At 62.5% G+C, this 20,209-nt stretch overlaps 2 protein-coding genes across 2 annotated transcripts; one reads left to right on the top strand and one right to left on the bottom strand.

Moving 5' to 3' along the window:
* Window positions 1-503: 503 nt before the first annotated feature.
* On the bottom strand, window positions 504-10,686 carry FURIN (furin, paired basic amino acid cleaving enzyme). Its single transcript, XM_015873441.3, has 15 exons — window positions 10,308-10,686; window positions 7,363-7,461; window positions 6,783-6,878; window positions 6,546-6,674; window positions 6,209-6,285; window positions 5,774-5,862; window positions 5,423-5,595; window positions 4,445-4,657; window positions 4,258-4,358; window positions 4,071-4,174; window positions 3,867-3,984; window positions 2,808-2,987; window positions 2,604-2,728; window positions 2,216-2,332; window positions 504-2,145 (listed from the first exon to the last, which is right to left on the bottom strand). The coding sequence occupies exons 1-15, from the start codon at window positions 10,485-10,487 to the stop codon at window positions 1,577-1,579; spliced, it is 2,370 nt and encodes a 789-aa protein (XP_015728927.1). The 5' UTR covers window positions 10,488-10,686; the 3' UTR covers window positions 504-1,576.
* Window positions 10,687-15,865: 5,179 nt separating this feature from the next.
* Window positions 15,866-19,754, top strand: MFAP1 (microfibril associated protein 1). The gene is made up of 9 exons (XM_015873432.3): window positions 15,866-16,032; window positions 16,270-16,489; window positions 16,702-16,831; window positions 17,146-17,333; window positions 17,702-17,810; window positions 17,884-18,044; window positions 18,287-18,446; window positions 18,778-18,867; window positions 19,015-19,754. Exons 1-9 carry the CDS (start codon window positions 15,954-15,956, stop codon window positions 19,195-19,197), a joined length of 1,320 nt encoding a protein of 439 aa, XP_015728918.1. The 5' UTR covers window positions 15,866-15,953; the 3' UTR covers window positions 19,198-19,754.
* The last annotated feature ends 455 nt before the right edge of the window (window positions 19,755-20,209 follow it).

Raw genomic sequence — 20,209 nt, 5'->3', positions numbered from 1 at the left:
CCACAGGAGGATGCTGCGGCCAGGACGGCATGAGGGGCTCTGCAGAGAGGAGCTGCCTCCTTGTAAGCATGTGAGGGATGCAGCTCAGGGCTCGCCCTGGGGCCGGGGGCACAGTGAGGTTGGGTCTGGCTCCGTCTGCAGCTCACAGCCCATCTGTAGCAGGAGCAGAGCTGAGGACACCCGGCTGTTCACCCCGGGCTGCCTGCAGACATCGTGCTGCAGCTGAAGGGGCTGCACTGGGCGTGCTGCTGCAGTGTGAGCTCTGCAGCCTGCTGCCCCATTTCACTGCAGCCAAAATTAGCTCCACTCACAGTGTGTTTATGATCAGCAGCTGCTTCCCGTCACTCAGGTGACTGGAATGACCACCACCTGCGTGCCAGCACACCTTCAGCCCCCAGCCCTGGTGGGCTCCTCACCTCTGGGGAGGAGGAGGGTGGTCTCAGCCCCGTCCAGGGCCCCCCACAACCTCAGGGCAGCAGGACACATAGCACAGGCAGCGGAGCTGGTTTGCATAGTTCTGAACATTTAATAACTCAGTCTCTCTAGCGTTATATCCACATCCATTAAATTAAAAACGGGCTCAGGAGGCAGCTCCCGGCTGATTAAATTACAAGAAAAAATTACTGTGCACCAAAAAGTTATTATAGAAAAATAGTCCTGTGGCCCCCCGCCAGCAGCTCCGTCCATGGGCCGGGGTTGGCATGGGGCAGGCAGGAGCCCGTGCCACAGCCTGGTGTGCAGTGGCGGTGGACGGCAAAGGGGCGGGTGGCACCGACCCCCACCATGCAGGGAGTGGGTTGAGGGTGGGGGGGTGCCGGGGGCTCTGGAGGGGAGCAGAACGGATTGTCACCAAGTGGGGGAAAGGCACATAGGGGCTGGGGCGGTGGGGCCATGGCTGCCAGCACAGCAGGCTCTGCCCAGCCCCTGCAGGGTGCAGGCAGAGCCGGGCACAGAGGGCACCAGCGCTGCCCAACAGACCCAGCAGCACCGGCAGCCCTGCCCAGGACAGAACAGGGGCTGCTGCTGAGCAGAGGGCCCTCCCCGCACTGAGAGCTCAGCCTTGGGCACAGGGGAAGGCGCTGCCGTGCCCACAGCCTCCATCACTGGGCTCCGATCCGTGCTGCAGGTGGCCGTGATGGGACAGGCAGCAGTGGGCAAGGAGGTAGGGGGCTGAGGCCTGGCCATTATTGCTGTTGAAGGGCACGGGTGGAGGCAGACAGGCCCTGGGGAGCCTCAGGTAGCCCAGTCAGGGCAACGCCAACAAGGGCGCCCGGCCCCAACCCCTGCAGCCACATGTGGCCCCCAGCAACCGCCGGGGTAAAGCCGCAGGGTAAGGAATGCAGCTGCCAGCACAGAGCCAGCGCCAGGGATCTGGCCACACACCAGCACAGGGCACAGCATGGACACGAGGCTGTGAGAGATGGTCTGGGACGGGGACAGCTCAGGGCTGAGGACGGTACCAGCAGTGGGGGGCCCAGAATGCCACGGAGGGGGACGGGGGCAGAGTCCAGGCCCCTCGGCCTCGCCTGCCCCGGCTCCGCAGTGCCAGGAGGAGGAGGGAGGGGCGGAGGGCTCATCAAAGGGCACTTTGGTCTCTGATGAAGGCAGTCCTCTCGTTGTGCACTTCACACTCCTCAACGTCCGACTCCGAAGGGCCCTCTTCCTGCCAGATGTCGGAGGGCAGCCCCTTGTAGGAGATGATGCCGCTGTCCAGAGCGTAGACCTTCACTCCCCGCAGGCTGAACCCAGAGCGCACTTGCAGCACCAGGAAGACGGTGATGAAGATGACGACGATCAGAACGCAGCTGAGGCTGGCGATGAGAACAAGTGGGTTGGCTGGAGGGGGAGCCTCGGGCTGCCCCTCACCCTCCACCAGAGCGGGGGATGCTCGGCTGCTCTGCGTCTGGTGGGAGCAGGAGAGGTCCAAGCTGCTGAAGTGGGAGTGCGCGGGGCAGGTCAGGCATTGGTTGGGGCCAGGCCCTGTGCAGGTGGCGCAGGAGGGGTGGCAGGGCAGGCAGAGCTGGGCTGCGATGGGCTCCATGCTGTTCTCCAGGCTGTAGTGTGTGTTCTGCACGCCAGGTGCGAAGCCAGGGGGGCAGCGCTTCAGGCAGCTCTTCTGATGCAGGTAGTATCCCTCTTCACAGACTGCAGGAGAGAAGGGTCAGCATGGAGGGGTCACCTGCACACCCACCCTGCCATGGGAACCTGCACTCACCCACACAGGTCTGGCTGGGGGTCAGGGTCTTGCAGCCGCTGCTCTCCAGCTGGTTGGAGAGCCCAGGGGGGTCAGTGGCTGTCCCATACAGCACCAGCGTGAACTTGGTCAGCGTTCCTGGAATAACATGGGGTGAGCAACAGCAGTGCACCTGTGGACCTCATACAGGGAGGGCAGGCACCAACACCACCACAGGCTGCACAGGGGCTGCGGGGACACCACCATGAACAAGTACAGACAGGGTTGTAGCAGACAGGCCACCTCAGAGTCCCCCCAGACCCATAGCAGCTCTGTCCCCTCCCCAGCCCAGTCACTGCACAGCACCAGGTGCCAGCAGGGCACAGGCCCCACTCCCACTGCTGCAGCGAGGCGGTGCCACCAGCCCTACCGTAGTTGTTGGCATCGCTAGTGTTCTCAATCTCCAGCAGCCACTCCCCAGAGGGGTCCTCGTCCCATGAGTGCGTCGTCATGAAGGCCCAGTCATTGAAGCCATCAGCTGAGTAGTCATGGGGCCTGGGAGAGAAGGGAGTGTGGGTGATACAGCCGGCCATCGGCTGCCAGCTGTCAGCCATCCCACTGCCCAGATACTGACCTGGCAGCCAGGAGGGTAGAGCGGGTGCCCATGGGGCTGACGAGGTGGATGGCCAGATCCCCCCGCCGGTTATAGGACAGTGTCAGCCGGGCCTGAGCATGCTCCAGCCGGCTGATGTAGTTGGCCTTCCCCAGGCAGGCGTCAACCTTCCGCCGCACCTCCAGGCGCTTCCCGATGTCCCTGCCAAGGAACAGAGCGAACCCAGCGCCCCCAGTGAGGCTGAGGCAGAGCACGGGGCTCCACGTGTCCCCAGGAGCTCCCAGCTGCCCTCCAGCTCCGCAATAAGTGGTGGAGCAGGAGATAATCCCGGGGCAGCTGACAGCCTCCCTCCACCTCCAGGATGGGGCCAGCAGCAGGCAACCAAGCAGCACATCCCAACTCCCAGGAAACCAGGGGCAAGGAGGGTTTTGCTCTGCTGAGCACGCGTTGAATTGCACTCTGTGCCAGCTGTGAATGGGGCCTTTCTTCAGCAGCCAGGGGCCAGCTCCACCCCTGCACGGCACGGCCAGGGATGGACAGGCACGGCCCGCCATGGCCTGCAGCTCAGCAGCCCTGCTGCTGGCACAGGACACGGCCACACGGGGTGGGGATGGGCAGGGATGGGGCTGGCGCCTGCCCACAGGGCCCAGACCCAGGGGAGCAGGGCAGGGCAGCAGCACAGACAGGACCTATCCCCCCCCAGCCCAGGGCCTGCCCCCCAGGCCTGGCACCGCCGTGTCCGCAGTCGGGACTCGGCAGATGCTGTGCTGAGGCAGTGGCCAAGCAGGAGTAAAAGGAGCTTCTGTCTGACCCCTGAAAGCCCCTCTGTCTGGTGATGACTTGCATTGGCTGCTCCCAAAACCACGGCGTCCCAGCCCAGCAGCCTACTGGCTGCATCCTGCCCAGCCTGGCTGTAGCGGTTGGTATCCAGAGCAGTTCTGTGCTCCCCAGCCCTGCCCAGCAGCAGAACCCAGCACCCTCCCGTTCCCTGCTGGGTGCTGAGTGCCTCCGTGGCTCCTGCACAGGGCCGCGCATGGGGCAGATGCCAGGCAGTGCCCGCATGGGCTCCCCAGCACTCACTTGGGCTCCGTGAGGATGTCGACGACACATTTCCTCTGAGGTCCCACTGTGATCCACTTCCTGGCCAGGCTTACCATGGCCCCGGCGTCCAGCAGGCCGTAGCCGTAGGAGTGGCTGACTGTGGGGACAGCAGGTCAGTGCTGCACCCTGAGGCCTCCTGAACCGCAGGGCTGTGGTGGGCACCCAGCCCCTGCCCCCCGGTACCTTTGCGGCCAACGCCGTTGGTGACCCAGTCATTGGCATTGAGGTGAGCTGGCTTCGAGGTCTGCACCACCAGGTGCTGCATGTCCCTCCACGTTAGGTTCTTGCTGCAGGGAGACGTGAGGCTTAGGAACCAGCACGAGGCACCCCTGCAGCCCCCAGCCTGGCCCCGCTCCATGCCCAGCCTTACTTTGCCTCCAGGGCAAGAGCAATGATCCCAGCAGCAAGAGGTGCAGATGCTGACGTCCCCGTGTGCGATTCGGTGCACTTCTGCCTCAGGTCAGTTGTCACCTGCAAGGAAAGGACCCGCTCAGCTGGTGCCATGCCCCCCAGTCCTTCCCATGCACCCCGACCCCACAGCCCCTCAGGGCACTCACAATCTGCTTCTCATTCTGGTTGCCACTACTGTAGGTGGTGGCGAGGGTGGAGGAGCAGGCCTCGCTGTACCAGGGTACGTTGCCATACTGCGTGGTGCTGCTGATGGACAGCGTGTAGATGCTGTTGGTGTAACCATCACAGTTGCAGCTGTCGTGTTCACGGCCCCCATTTCCGGATGCCCAGACAAAGATGGAGCCCAGCCCCCCGCGTCCCTGACAACAAAGGCAGAGTGAGCCCTGGTGCCCGTGCAGCACGCAGCTCATGGCACACCGAGCACCACAGGGCATGGCCGGCAGCTGGGACCCAGCGAGAGGCACGGCACTCCCAGCTGATGCGGCGGGATGCGGACACAGGAGCTGCCCCAGATGGCACCGGTGTCGGAGGCACTGCAGCATTGGTTGTCCCAGGATCAGATGTCCTTCTCTGCTCAGAAGTCACCCAGGCTGGCCGCAGGGTTGTGTGTAACTCACAGCACCCTGCAGCCCCATGGCAGCTACGCAGAGTGCTACTGAGTGCCACGGTTCTGCTCACAGTGCGTGGGGCAATGCTGGTGCCATGTGGGGATCTGCCAGCAACATGCCCACATTTCCATGTGGGGAATCCCAGGCAGAACACAGCATAGGGCTGCACCACAGCCATGCTGAGGCTGAGCTGACAGCTGGGGACAGTGGGGAAGGACAGGTGGTGGCAGGGGTGAGGTGAGCGGCAGAGCCAGGCAGGGCCCAGCGGGGCTCCAGGGAGGGACTGCTCCACTTCACGTGAGCTTTCAGAGCACAGAGAACAGGGCAGCTCCAGTGAGAGGAGCACCCTGAGCAGGAGGGGCCCTGACTCAAAGCTGTAGTGCAGGAAGAACCAGAAAAACCAACAGAGCCTGATCCCGAAGATGGGCCAGGAGACAGCTCACAGCGGAAGGCCGTCACAACATGAGAGGCCCGAGGAAGCAGGAGCCGAGCTGGCCCCAGGAAACCAGCACTCACCTGGCTGACCCCTCGGAAGAAAGCCTCCTCTGCCAGCCGGGCTGGGCCATCCACTGTCTTGCCATCGTCCTCAGGGCCCCAGCTGGCACTGTAGATGTGGATGTGGTTGGGATTGAGGCCCAGGGAATGGGCCTCCACTGCATCCGTCACCTCCCCATCCAGCATGCGCACGCCTGGGGCAAGAGAGCAGACATCACGGGTGGCCACGCACCACAGAGAAGAGGTGCTGCCAGCAAGGGCTCTCAGTGCCGCTGGAGCTGCAGGCTGTTGCAGGCCGCCCTGGCAGCAACACTAAGGGAGCAGACACCTGCTGCAGGCTCTGCTCCTGATGCAGGACAAGGTGGCACCCACCTCCAATCCGGGCATTGTAAGCCACGCCAACGCCACAGATCCCATTGTTTGCTACAGCTGCGACTTCCCCAGCGCATCGAGTGCCATGCCTGCAGTTAGAACAGCACCAAGCACTCAGGTGGGCAGTGAAGAGCATGGTGCTGAACACCAGCTGCAGATGGAGGGGTTGGCACCCAGACTGTCTCCCTTCCCCCAAATGGGGTGGCTGACCAAGCCCAACCCATAGAGATGGGCACTGCAGAGCTGTGTCTGCTCTGCTCTGGGGAGGAGCACAGCACAATCTGTGCTAGCTCTGGGTAGCCCCAAAGGATATTACTGGTGTCAGAAAATGAGGGGGGGTTCTGCATTGGGCATCACCCCCACACCCTCCCGAAATCCACAAGGGCCAGTGCTGCCCACTGAGAACTGGCTATACCTGGACTCTGCCATCCTCACCTGTTGTCATTCATCTGTGTGTAACGGGGCTGTGGGTCTGGGTCCTGGTCATTGACATCAAAGCTTGCCCCTGGATCCTGGAAGGCAGACCTGGCAGTCAGAAGTGCCTGCCTTGGCCAGCAAGTCCCACCTCCCCAGTGTCATGCTGGTACCATGTGCCCCAGTGCCAAACTGAGTCAGGGTGCAGGCTTCTGACTTGTCCCTGTTGCTGTCCACTACATGCCCCCATGGCATGCATGAACCCTGCACCTGCACCATGCAGCTCTGGGGTTTCATTGAGCAGGTACCAGCCCAGCACAGGCTCCTGTGCACCACCCAGGGATTGCCCCACACTTACGTAGTTGGCCTCCAGGTCAGGGTGGTTCTTCTCAATGCCATCATCCAGGATGGAAACCACAATGCCCTTGCCCGTGTAACCCTGCTCCCAGGCCTGACGCACGTTCAGGTCCCGCTGGTTTGTGTTGTACTGCAGAAGGAAGTCCTGACACTGTCAGCCATGCCCAACTGCCGACGCTGTGATGGGCATCACAGACAAGAGCAGGTGCCACCTCCACACCCCTCACTCCACACTCACCAGGTACCACTGCTGCGGGAACTTGGGGTCTGTGGGCTCCATGAAAATGTCTCGCTTGGTCCTGCGCTTTGCCACCTGCTGCTCAAGCCAGTGCACCTGGTGCAGAGAGGGCATGAGGATCCCCCTGCTCCCACCGCCCTCCTTGTGCCCAGAAAGCAGCCAACAGTGCCAGCGCTGCAGCATTCCAACCAGTCAACAGCCCAGGGCCCTCCCGGCCTCCACTGCCCTCAGCCTCATTGCCACAGGCTCTGGCCCAGAGGAGCACACAAGGCAGAGCACCGAGCTCTGCACATTGCTGAGTTTCTGGCAGCCACCACGCTGCACGCCCTGCTGCACTTGGGGCAGGTGGACCGTGTGCGTGCCCAGCCACTGGGCTGCAGCCAGAGCATGGGGATATGCTTCCATCCTGCCACAAAGTCAGGCTGGGAGCCCCAGGCAAGGGGATGGAAAGCCCTCCAGGGGGCTACGGCTGCCCCGTGCCCACAGCAGCTGCAGGCAGCAATGCTGTCTCTACCTCCCTCTGCCCTTGCTGGTAACATGCCAGGCTCCCTGCTCCTGCGGGCAGCCCCCTACCACCTACCTGTGGCTCCCGTGCCAAACGGCTGTGCCAGGGCTGGTGGGGTGAAAGGGAGCGCTTCACCACGCCGCGGTGCTGGAAGTGGTAATAGTCGCCAAAAATCTGGAGCAAAAGAAGCAACAGGATAGATATGAGTGTCCAGCTTTCCCATTCCCCCACTGGCACTCTCAGCTCCAAACACCGATAAGTCTCTAACACTCCAACTAAGCTGCAGCCAGGGCAGGGGAAGCTGAGCCCCAGTTCTTCCTTATGTTTGCCTTAGATAGGGCACTCTCTGAGCACCCAGGAAGCTCTAATTCCTAATCTTTGTATATGTCCCAGGGAGAAGTGTCACTGCCAGCTATGGAGCCATGCAATGCTGTCCCGGCTCAGCCCCCAGATATGAGAGTGTAGCTTAGGCTCAAGGCAGCTACATGGCCACCAGCATGGCCCCAGCTGGCCCAGGATGCCTTCCAGCCTCCCCGCTGGTTATTTTTAAACCTGAAGCCTTGTCCAGTCCCACCATGTCCTCACCCTTTCCCGCATGTCCTGCAGGCCAAGTGGGCTCTGCTTTCACCCACCCACTGGCAGCCAGGGCATAACCCCAGCGCCCAGACTGCTGAGGACCGAGGTGAGAGGACGATCCTCCCTCTGAGCACCCCAGGCTGCAGCACAGCAGCTTGGTTACCTTTAAGGACAGCCCCAAACACTTATCAGACCTCTGCCAGATGTGTGTCATCATCCTGGCCAGCACACAGCCAGCCTGAGCCAGGCAGTGGTAGGAAGGATGCCCTGCGTGGCCAAGAGGAACCCACAACCCCAAGGCAGCAAACCCCAAGTGCCACACTTCACCCCAAAGCTTCTCAGTGCTCTTCAGGGTGCAGGAACACACCCCAGCACCTGTAGTGGAGCACATTCAACACCCTCCCCCCCCACTCCTGCCTGGAGTCACAGGCAGCAAGACAAGGCCCTGCCCAGGGTGGGGAATCACTCACCCAGCACATCTGGGGTGAGACACCTCTGTGCCAGACTGGCTCCCAACGCCCTCACCCCTCCACAGGAATGAACAGAGCCCCGATTGTTCTGCAAGGAGAGCTTGGCTCTGCCCGGTCACTCGGCTGGATTAGGTCTGCACAGACACTGCGGTGACAGCCAGGAGCTGCCAGCCCACGCGCTGCCATCCTAATCCCCACAGTCCCTGTCCTCAGCAAGGACAGCACTGCCCCCAGCCCCACACAGCCCCACTGCTCCATGTGCCACGTGTCAGTGCTGATCCTGTGTGAGCAGCGTCAACTCGCACAGCTCACCCCATACAGCCCACGAACGCTCCTTGCCTCTGTCCCATATCCCGCAGACACCGTCCATTTGGTCCTCTGCGAGGCCACTGGCCCCAGGCACACGCCCGCAGACTGTGATCCATTCCCAGCTCCTCCATCCCTGCTGGCCCAGGGGACCACAGTCCCACGGCCACCGCCCAGCCCGGCTCTGCGGGCAGAGGTGGGGCTGGGGCACGGCAGAACAGCACATCTCTGAGGGCAGCACCCAGGCACCCACGGAGGGCAGGGTCCTCCCAGACACAGATCCGGGCCTCTCCCTGGGGCACAGCCATTACAGCCTGCTCCTCCCACCCTCTCCCAGCCGCATCCTGTCCTGCTGCAACAGCACCCAGGGAACAACTTCTGGGGAGCACAGTGTGAGCACTCAGACACCTCCACCAGCTCCCAGTCCCATCCCGCAGCACAGACACCAGGATGGGCTCCAGGGTGGCAGAGACGTGCCCAGACCCACACCTCCAGCTCAGCTGAGCCCACATCTCCCTGCAGGGTCTCTGCTGTGTGCTCTGCTGTGCGTCTGCTCCACCACAGCTGGACACTAGGCAGGCTGGGAGCCAGGGGGCCGAAGGCAGCTCAGCCCTATGTCCCATACTCAGGGGTCTCAGAGGGACCTGGCCCACCAGAATGAGCCCAAATCTCTTCTGGAAGAGCTTGACTTGCACCCTTCCTTCCATCATGCTCATGAAGGACCACGGGCTCCCTGAACAAGCTGCACCCACAGCCATGCCAGGGCCACATTCGGGTGGCAGGACGAGTCACGGCCAGTTGCCATGGCGGTCATCCTCCCACACTCCCAGCAGCTGGATCCCAGCAAGGTCCTGACACCGCAGCCACAAGTTGTGCAACTTCCTCTGGGATTTCACCCCTTGCTTCCTTCCTGCCAGAGCCAGCGTGGCCCAGCCAAGTGCTTGGCCTTGGGAGAGTGGGCTCTGTGTGCAGGGGGCCTCAGTGCTCACCACAGCATCCACACTGTGCCACATGGTGCCAGCAGAACCACGCAGGCTCTGATCTGCCAGCTGCCAGTCCCACCATTCACACCAACCCCACAGCTCCCAACATTCTGACCTGGCCCCGGGGCTCACCCCAGGCTCCATGCGGCAGCACCCAGCTCCCTCCAACCCAATGGCCCCAGAGGGCCTGGCCAATGAGAATGGCACATGACACAGGACAAGGTCGTGTTCCCTGCCCACAGCTCCACAGCCACAGCCAGCCTGAAGAGCTGAGCCCTGGGGAACAGCCAGGACCACGAGGAACACAGTCCCACACACCCCAAGCTCTTCCCACCCAGCTGCAGGGATGGCACTGACACAGCCCCATTCCCACATTAGCTGATGGCAGAGAAAGCTGAGTGTAGCGGGACCTGCTGACACAGGGCTGCTGAAGGGCAGCACAAGGGCTAAGGACACACGGTGCCATCAGACCCTCTGCCCCAGCGGAGCCTGGAGCCGCACTGTGCTCAGCCACATCTCACCTTCAGTAACATATAGCAACCTCAGCACTCCCACTCTGAGATGGGCTTTTCCCCCTTCCACCTCCCACAGGCAGCGCATTCTATGCCATGCTGTCCCCTGCCTGGCCTGCAGCAGAGCGATGGGGAACACCAGCCCCACGGTGAAAGGGGAGCGAGGGACTTACCGGGCCCAGGTTAAGGAATCCATGCTTCCTAGCCAGCCGGTCGGCCTCCAGCGGCCCAGCAGGGACGAGCACAGCCCAGGTGTTGGTGTAAATGCGCTGGGCCAACACCTCTTGGGCCAGGAGAGTGAGGGCAACCACCAGAGTCCAGAGCAGGAGCAGCGAGCAGGGCCTCAGATCCATCAGAGTATCGGGGGTCTTCTACCAGAGCACGAGGTGCAGGCAGTGGCGGCTCCCACGTCAGCGCCCTGCAGCACACCGGGCCCCGCTCTGCCCCGCTGGACCCTGCACAGCCCAGCAGACCATGGGGACGAGGCCGTGACGGTGGCAGGAGGGCGACAGCGGACACAGAGCACCGGGATGGCAGCACGAGCAGCACGACCTGCGGGAGAAAAGGGGGTCAGAACGGGACTGGGCTCTGCCAGCACCACTGCGGCCCACAGCTCAGAGCTACCAGGAGGGCTCTGCAGCGGCACAGAGCTGCTGTTTACCTCACTTATTGCCCAATGTGTACTTAAGCTCTAAGCTCACAACCATGGGAGGCAGAGCGGGAGACGGGCACAGAAAGAGGGGTGGAAATGGAGCCCGTGCTTCCTGCTGCCGCCCAGCACAGACAGGGGACAGGGCACGGGGCAGGGAGCTGCCAGGTGAGCCCCGATGGCTCATGCCAGGAGGTACAAGATGCTCCAGGTGCTGAGCTGAGGATCTGAGCACCAGCTCCTGGAGGGGGAGCAGCTGTAGCCCCTGTCCCTGAAGGCAGAGACCTCTGGGCACCACGGGGTGGTTCCCTGGGGACACGTGGGGCTCCCAGACAGAAACACACCAGCTGCAGTGGGGAAACAGGACAGCACAAGGAGGAGCAGCAGCAGCAGCCCTCGCCTCAGCTCGCAGCGCCCCGGGCCCAGCAGCTTTGCTAGCAGGAAACAATTTGGCCAACGATGCTGAGTTGCCTGTCACCATCCACAGCTCTGCCCTTCCCCAGGAGCACAACATGGTGACACCGGGGTGACTCATCTCCAAAACAGGGAGGAAACAGGCAGAGGGACCGGGAAAAAGGTGCACCATCACCTCCGGCAGCACCGTGCGGCCAGCGGATACCTGGGGTGCAGGGAGGGCTTTGGAGGAGGCAGAGCGTGAGCGAGGGGCCGGGCAGCGCTGGGGGCCGCAGGCAGCGCCCTCGGCAGCGCACGAAGGAGCCCGGAGCAGCGCGGCAGCCCGACGGCGGGCAGGAGCAGCGGGCCGGGGCTGTGCCACGGCCTAAAGCACCGCTCGCAGCGGGCAGCGCTCCCCGAGCCCCGGCGGACACGAGCAGCGGCCAAAGAGGAGAGGGAGGCACAGCCCGAGGGGGCTCCGCGTGCCGGCGTCCGTCCCCCGCCCCGAGCCACGCACCGGGACGGCTCTCCCCGCCCGGAGTTCTGCCCGCCGCCCCGCAGCGCTCCGTCCGTCCCGGGGCAACGAACGGCGACGCGGCCTCGGGCCCGGAGCGCCCCGCGGGGCTGCGGAGCGGAGCGGAGCGCCGGGACCCGACCGGGCGGATCTCGCCCCGCGGGCGGCGGGGGCGGAGTGCTGCGGGGTGGGGGCGGCGGCGCAGCCCGAGGGGGCTCCTGGTGGCGGCCGCACCTCCGCCTCCTCCCGCCGCCCCCCGAGCCGCCCCCCCCGCCCGGAGCTGTCAGACCCGGCCCGGCCGCCCCCGGCCCTTACCGCGGCGGCGCCGCCCGTCTGTCTGTCCCGTCCCTCCGGTGGCCCGGGCCCTTCTGTCGGTGCCGCCGCGTCACGGCGCGGGGCAACCCCGAGCGCCCGCCCCGGAGCCGGGCCCGGCCCAGGCAGGGGCGGCCGGGGCGGGCGGCGGGGCCGCTTGTTTACCTCGCGCAGCTGTCAGCGCCGCCCGCTCGGCCCCGCTCGGCTCGGCCGCCACGGCGCACCCGGCCCGGCCCGGCACGGCACGGCGCGGCTCGGCCGCCGCTCCGCCGGGCGCCGCCGGATGCCGTCACCGCCGCCCGCCCCGCCCGCCCCGCCACGGCACCGGCGCTGCGGGCCTCGGGGCGGCCCCGCGTGCGGCCCGGCCGGCTCCGGAGCGAGGTCGGGGCTCGGACCCGCCGACCGCCTCCCGGGGCCGCGGGGCTCCGAGGGCAGCGGCCGGACGGAGCCGGGCAGCGGAGCCGCCTCGTGCCGGCCGGGATCCCGCGGGGAGCGCTGCCCGAACGCGGAGCGAGGAGCCGCGGGGCCGGTTGTAAAGGAGCGGGAGGCGCCGCGGCATCACTGAGCGTGGAAAAGCCCGGCCGACAGAAGGAGCCTCCGGCCGGTTCTGCTTCCAGGGGAGACCCTTCCGCCCGGGGGTCACACTGCGGCCCCCCGTGCACGGCTGTGCCGGCCGGGAGCAGCGGCAGAGCAGAAAGCAGCGGCCTCGGACTGACCTGGGTGCTCCGTGCTGCACGGGGCTCTGCGGGCACCCGGCAGGAGCAGCCCTTATATCTCCTGACAGAGGAGGAAGTCACCAAGGTACCCATCGCATCGGAGCGGTGGCAGTCGCACAGGAAGCAGTCACCTTGGTTACTGCAATGCTCAGAACAGCACAGAAAATCTGGCACAGGGTCGCTTTCTTCATTAAAGCGGGTTAATGGTGCAGGGCAGCTCCGCTGTGCAGTGCAGCACCAGGCGTGGGGTCCAGGTGAACTCTGCGCAATGCTCCGCATCCACCCCACACCTGCGAGGGCGAGGAGGCCCCACGCAGCCCCAGAGCCTGCCCCAGCCCTGCCCCGTGGTTTTGCTTCAGGGCCGTGCTGAGGAGCCCGGCTGCAGCCCGTGGGGATGAAACCACGCACGTGGGCCTCGTGACACACCAGAGTGCAGCCAACAAAGGCCTCTTGTCCCACCGCTTATCTCAGCGCTCCGGGGCAGGGGAGCGGGAAGTACCTCTGTGTTGCACAAGCTGTTGGCGTTGGATGCGCACGGCCGCTCCTCCTGCCAAAAATAACACCACGCACCTGGAGGGCCGGCACCTGTGGGAGCACAAACCCTCCTTGTGAGCGTTCCCCTGTTTCAATGGCCTGGATTTGGAGGCCTCAGCACGTCCCAGGCTGTGCCAGCAGCGTGTGGCACAGCAACGTATGCCCCACAATGTCCCAGGCCACACAGCGTCCCATGCCCCCCCCCCATGGAACTACACACAGCAATCAATAGAAACCCACTTTCGTGGAAAATAAGGTCAATGTTTGGCTTTGTGGTTACAGGTTACACAACCGCCAGCTGTGCGATGGCTGCTGGCGCTTTGCAGAAGGCAGCACTGCGCCAGGCACCCCCACCTGGGGGTGGGCTCAGAGACACCACTGCGCTGGGAGGAAGCGGGCAGCAGGGCAGGGAGATGGGGTAGGAAGGTCTGCGCGCACACAGAGCTGAGAAAGCCAAAGTGAAGGTAGCGGTGGCAGACGGGACAGCGGCTCAGCCCGGCGGTGCTCACTGAGCGGCCTCAGGGGGAGTGCGGGGAGCCTGGGCTGCCGCGGGGGCTGCGCTGCACGTGGCTGCGGTGGGATGGGAGGCTCTGCCCGCCCCGCACTCCCAGACACAACATCGGGCCGGGGATCCGGCGCTGACCTTGCCCCGCGGTGCAGCCTGCAGACAAACAGCAGCGGCACAACGTGTCTCTGTAACTTTATCTGCTTTCTGCCTTTGTCATCAATTGCCACGAGGCTGCTGAAGTATCACAGCTGCCATCTCCAGCCCCCATCTGCTCTGCAGCCACCCAGGGGAAAGGAAGCCCACCCGATCTGAGTGCGCTGCATGGGTTCTGAGCACACTTTGATTGCAGGACAGGCAGCAGAGCCCACACACTGCCCCCAAAGCCCCCTCACCACGTGCTCTAGCAGGCTGGGGGCATTCTCAGCTGTATCAGCCTGCGTCCCCTGCCCCAGACAGCCCAAACACCGCCTCTGCCACTCCCAGCCCCTCACTCCTGCTGCAGCCGTGTGCGGCTCCGTGGGACACAGGGCAGAGAAACACACCAAAGGGTCAGGGCTGCTTCTTGTCACCGCATCAAACCCCTGAGGCACAGTATCGAAGCCAGCCAGGACGCATTTTCCTGTTTGCTGAGGTCTTGAGTTTAGCTTCACCTGATCAGGACACGATGTGCTTTGTGTGCAATTCCTAAGCTTTCCTGTAACCATTGTGCCTAATTGTTTCACTCACTGAGTCATACATTGAAGCTCGCTCCTTGCCATGGTGACACGGGAACCATTAGGTAGGAACACGCTGTGATAACCACACAAAATTGATATCTCAGCTGATGACTGGGAGCGGAGCAGGAGCTGGGCACAGAGCTCTAATTGTCATCGGGACATCAAGGCCAGGAACACCAGGAAGGACTTGCCTACCCCCAAGCACTGCTGCTGCAGGAGCACAAAGCCACCAGTGCCCGAGGCAGCGGGACAACTGCAGCACTGGGGTCTGGCTGCACGCACAGCAGAATCACAGGGACCCTGGAGCGGCCAAAAGCTCTGCCTGGGCCTGCTCAGTGGCAGCTCTTCTCCTGCCACAGCACCAGCAGGGTCAGGCTTACCCAGGAGCTGTTGTGCCCAGGGGACCCACCCTGCCAGCACAAGGGAATGCTGAGGTCAGTCCCCAGGAGCAGGTCTCACTGCCTGGCACCCCCGTGCTGATTTCCCGGAAGATAAAACCTCTTCCCTTCTTTTGGGGAGGCACCGCAGCGCTGCAGACGCGGTTGTGGTGGCTGGTGACCCAGTTTTTCCTGGCTTCAAGAGAAATCTTATCTCCTGTGGTTGGCTGCTACCGCGTGGGCAGCTGCTACGAGTTGGCGCTGGGCTGCTTTCCTGCGAAACCCAACTGGTGTGTGAAGGGCTCTGACGTGAGCAGCAACAGCTGGGGCAGGAAACCTGCCCGCTTCCATGTAGGGGCTGCTCCTGCGGGTAATTCCCTCTGCCCTGGGCCGGTGCTGCGGGAAAGTCCTGGCAGCCAGAGGGCGGGGGACAGCCCGGGGAGAGCCCTGCAGAGCGATGGTAACCCGGTATTCAGCACCGATGGTAACCCGGCATTCAGCACCGATGGTAACCCGGCATTCAGCACCGATGGTAACCCGGTATTCAGCACCGATGGTAACCCGGTATTCAGCACCGATGGTAACCCGGTATTCAGCACCGATGGTAACCCGGTATTCAGCACCGATGGTAACCCGGTATTCAGCACCGACACTGAGCGCAGCCTCCAGCCGCAGCCACACGAGCAGCAGGGGCAGGACTCGGCAGCCGGCCCCGGGAATCCCGGGCAGGGACCCGGCGCGGGCCGGGGCTACGTGCGGCCGGCTCCGCAGCACGTCACCACTCCCGAGCCCCGAAGCGATGAGCGGAGAGATCACAGCGGGGCCGATCTGAGCCCTGAGGGGAACCGAGCCCTGAGGGGAACCGCCGCTGCACCGCGACCGGACCGGGCCGAAACCAGCTCCACATCCGGCCACAGGAGCCGGAAATGACCTCCACGCTGAGCGTCACTTCCGGCGGCTTGCGACGGTTCGGCGCGCGTTCACTTCCGGTACGCCGGCGGAAGCGGGAGTTGCAGTTCCGGGTGAGCGGTCGGTCTGTCGGTCTGTCGGTCGGTCGGTGCTGTGAGCGGCTGCGGTTCGTCCCGTCCCGTCCCGCCGCCATGTCGGCCCCCAGCGCTCTCGTGAAGCAGCCGCCCATCCAGTCCACGGCGGGCGCCGTGCCCGTCCGCAATGAGAAGGGTGAGTGCGGGGCGCCGGGAGGGGCGGGGGGCGCGGGCACGGCGGCGGCGTGAATGTTCATGGCATGAATGCACATGGCTGCCCATGGCGCCCTGCTCATGGCCCGGCTGCCCATGGCTGCCCATGGCTGCTCACGGCTGTTCATGGCCCGGCTGCCCATGGCGCCCTGCTCATGGCCCGGCTGCTCATGGCTTCCCGCTGCTGTTCCTCCCGCTGCTGTTCCCCCCCCTCCCGCAGGCGAGCTGTCTATGGAGAAGGTGAAGGTGAAGCGGTACGTGTCGGGGAAGCGGCCCGACTACGCGCCCATGGAATCCTCGGAGGAGGAGGACGAGGAGTTCCAGTTCATCAAGAAGGCGAAGGAGCAGGAGGTGGAGCCCGAGGAGCAGGAGGAGGAGGTCGCCAACGACCCGCGGCTGCGGCGGCTGCAGAACCGCATCACTGAGGACGTGGAGGAGCGGTGAGTGCTCGGCTCCGGGCTCTGCTCCCTCCTCGTGCTCCCCCCCAGCTTTGTGTTTCCGGGCTCCTGAGCACGCAGGGGATGCCTCTTTCCTTCACACGCTTCGTGGTCCCGGGTCTGACTACGGTCTCATTAGAAACAGATCGCAAAGATTTCTCTTCTTTAGTCTCCTTGTGTTCAGAGCTTCGTAGTCGAGTGGACATTTGTTGCAGGCTGGCAAGACACCGCAAAATTGTGGAGCCTGAAGTGGTCGGAGAGAGTGATTCTGAGGTAGAAGGTGAAGCGTGGCGTGTGGAGAGAGAGGACACCAGTGAAGAGGAAGAGGAAGAGATCGATGATGAGGTTCGTTATATTGCTGAGCAGATGTGGCCTGGGAAAGTCCCCTTAGGCCCTGTCTGGAATTCGTGCTTGCAGACACACGTGAACTGTGGTGAGACTGGGTGGATGTTGGGACCTGAGTTAAAGCCAGCTGTGGTGTGACCACAGCCTGTGGGTTATGGGGCACCAGGGAGGTCACCTGCGTTCTGAGGTGTGGGCTTATATAAGCAGTCAACATCATATCATATAAGCTCAACATCATGCTTTTTATATGGAAAAAGGAAGGAAGCGATAGTGGGGCTGGTTGGCTGAGTCTGTGTTTGATGTGTCTCCATTAGGAGATCGAGCGTCGGCGTGGGATGATGCGTCAGAGAGCGCAGGAGAGAAAAACTGAGGAGCTGGAAGTGATGGAGCTGGAAGATGAGGGCAGATCTGGAGAAGAGTCTGAGTCAGAGTCTGAGTACGAGGAGTACACAGACAGCGAGGATGAAATGGAGCCACGTCTCAAACCTGTCTTCATCCGCAAGTAGGTGATAAGGTGATACAGCTGCATGGGCCAAGCACTGCATCAGGGATGGGCAGTGACTGACCTGGTAGGGCATGGCTGGGTACTTCCAACTGGGGACTTTAGGCAGGTACAGCACAACAGAAACCAGGTAGTGTGCTCCAACATGTTCCACAGCCAGTAGCAGGGTCTCCCATCACCTTTGTGCATGTCTGCAGATGTGAGGAGACTGAGTATGGTCGCTCTTGAATGAGCAAAATCAGAAAGGAGAGAGCCTTGGGACTTGGCCCTGCCGTGGGGGGCATAAAGACTAAAAGAGGCTGCAGTGGGAGCAGAGGTCTGCAGTGGCATGTTGAAAGGCTGAAGGCTTTTGTGGTCCTTGCTCACAGGAAGGACCGGATCACAGTTCAGGAGCGAGAAGCAGAAGCCTTGAAGCAGAAGGAGCTAGAACAGGAGGCAAAGAGATTAGCAGAAGAGAGGCGCAAGTACACACTCAAGGTACAGCGGGGCAGACTGGGGCATGCATGTTGGGGCAGCCATTGCAGTGAGCTGAGCTTGGTCTTGGCTTCAGATCGTGGAAGAGGAGGCAAAGAAGGAGCTGGAGGAGAATAAGCGCTCGTTGGCAGCACTTGATGCTCTCGATACAGACGATGAGAATGATGAGGAGGAGTACGAGGCTTGGAAAGTACGTGAGCTGAAGCGCATCAAACGGGATCGTGAAGAACGAGAAGCGTAAGTACTGTCTGCTTAAGGCAGGGGAGGGTCCCTGCAGTCCCAGGCCCTGCAGGACAGCGGGCAGTTGAGGCGTCTCTTTCTCAGTCTTTGTTTTGGCAGCATCAGGAATTTTCTTGAGGTGCTTTACTCCATTATGGAGTCAGTCAACGTATTCATCAGAAAGTCCTGGGTTGCAGCAGCTGTCCCATCTTGGGAGGGCACTGAGGGATGCAGGGGCTCAGGGTTTCTCTTTTGCCCAGCATGGAGAAAGAGAAGGCAGAGATCGAGCGGATGAGGAACCTGACAGAGGAGGAGCGCCGTGCCGAGCTGCGAGCCAACGGCAAAGTCATCACCAACAAGGCAGTGAAGGGCAAATACAAGTTCCTGCAGAAGTACTACCACCGTGGCGCCTTCTTCATGGTGAGTTCTGCTGCCAGGCCTGGGGCTGCGTGGACCACGTGGCTGTTTTGGGGGAGTTTTCCCTAGTGGTACCCAAGTAAGGGCTGGCCAAGCACACAGGACCAGAGCTGGTCCTCAACAGCAGCGTGCTGCTGAAGTGACTGAGGGGATCTGAGGTGCCTGTCAGGTCTGGCAGGCAGGGTGAGTAAAGACACGAATGCAGTTCGTCAGGGACTTGCTGCATGGAGCAGCAGTCCCAGGACAGCTGGTTCTCGGTAGCTCTTCTCCACTTGTCTTCTACTGACACTTGCTGGAAACTTGCAAGTCAAGCAGGTGTGTCCTTCCTCCGCAGGACGAAGATGAGGAGGTGTACAAGCGGGACTTCAGTGCCCCTACCCTCGAGGACCACTTCAACAAAACTATCCTGCCCAAAGTCATGCAGGTGGGTGTGTGGCAGGTCTGTGCGCTGCCCCAGCTCCACCAGTGCTGCTCAGCTGGGGCTCGTGCATACCAGAGGGAAGGAGCAGTGACATGATAGGGTCCCCACATCGTACACCAACTGATGCTCACAATCTTTCCTGCCTCCCAGGTCAAGAACTTTGGGCGCTCAGGACGGACAAAGTACACGCACTTGGTAGACCAGGATACCACCTCGTTTGACTCTGCCTGGGGCCAAGAAAGTGCACAGAACACTAAATTCTTCAAGCAGAAAGCAGCAGGCGTGAGGGATGTCTTCGAGAGACCCTCGGCCAAGAAGCGGAAGACCACTTAAGGGAGCAGACAGGAGGGCGTCCTGTGGCTGACTGGGCAGAGAGGCACTGCTTTATCAGCTGCCTGAGAGCCTGGGCAGGAACAGCAGGGACAAAACACCGCACCAGGACTCGTGCCACAATCAGCTGTCCCTCTGGGCCCTTGCACTGCATCCTCCCTGTTAGTTGGTGGCATGATCCATGACCTATACTGCAGAGACTCGGCAGACTCCCATCGCTGGTTCTTGTGGCAGATGACTTCCAGCCATGCTGAGCAGCCTCATGGTCATGTCACCACCCCACCAGCCTGCGAGAGCCTTGGCAGCACCAGAGCAGCTGTACAGAAGCACAGCACCCCCTGCTCCAGCATCCCCACCTTCAGAGGAACTAGCAGACACTTATCCCTGTCTGGTCCACAGTATCTCTCTATTCCTCCTACCTTTCCCCATTGTCATTTTGGATCTTCCTTTGGGTGGGAACAGCTGTGACAGACTCCTAACCCTGTTTTTGCAGGGCTTGGCTTTTCTATCTGTACAGGGGGATGGGATTGTTTTGATTAAAACAATTGTTTTCTTACAAATTTCAGTAGTGGAGTTACCCTGCCGTGGCCAATCACTTCCCCTCACCTCAATAGTGCAGCAACACAACATTAGCAGCAACGGGCCTGAGAAAGGTAAACTGCCAAGGGTGCTGCATCACTTGTGATCAGGGTTCCTGCCCTCACTCAGGAGGCTGAGGGGCAAAGGCGGCAGCAGCTCCTTTCCAGCTGTGCTGCTCTGCCTGCTGCAGTGGGGACAGCATGACAGGAGTTGCTGTCAGGGCAGAGCCACTGTGCTGGAGACCAAAAGCCTGTCCTGGATCAGCCTGACAAGCCATGAGAATCCTGGGTAAGCTCACTGAGCTGCACAAAGGGACCAGCACTCACACTCTAATTACAGGGAACTTGGTGTCACCACCCTGATGCCACACATTGTCCCCACATTATCCCCATCACCGGGTGCCCTCTCAGATCTGCCCAGCACGGGAAATGCTCGG

The sequence above is a fragment of the Coturnix japonica genome, chromosome 14, assembly GCF_054131305.1.
Source record: "Coturnix japonica strain WE chromosome 14, WE-NBRP24, whole genome shotgun sequence".
NCBI lineage: Eukaryota > Metazoa > Chordata > Aves > Galliformes > Phasianidae > Coturnix > Coturnix japonica.
The sequence above is the reverse complement of the archived record's forward strand: the minus strand, read 5'-3'. Positions and strand labels throughout refer to the sequence as shown.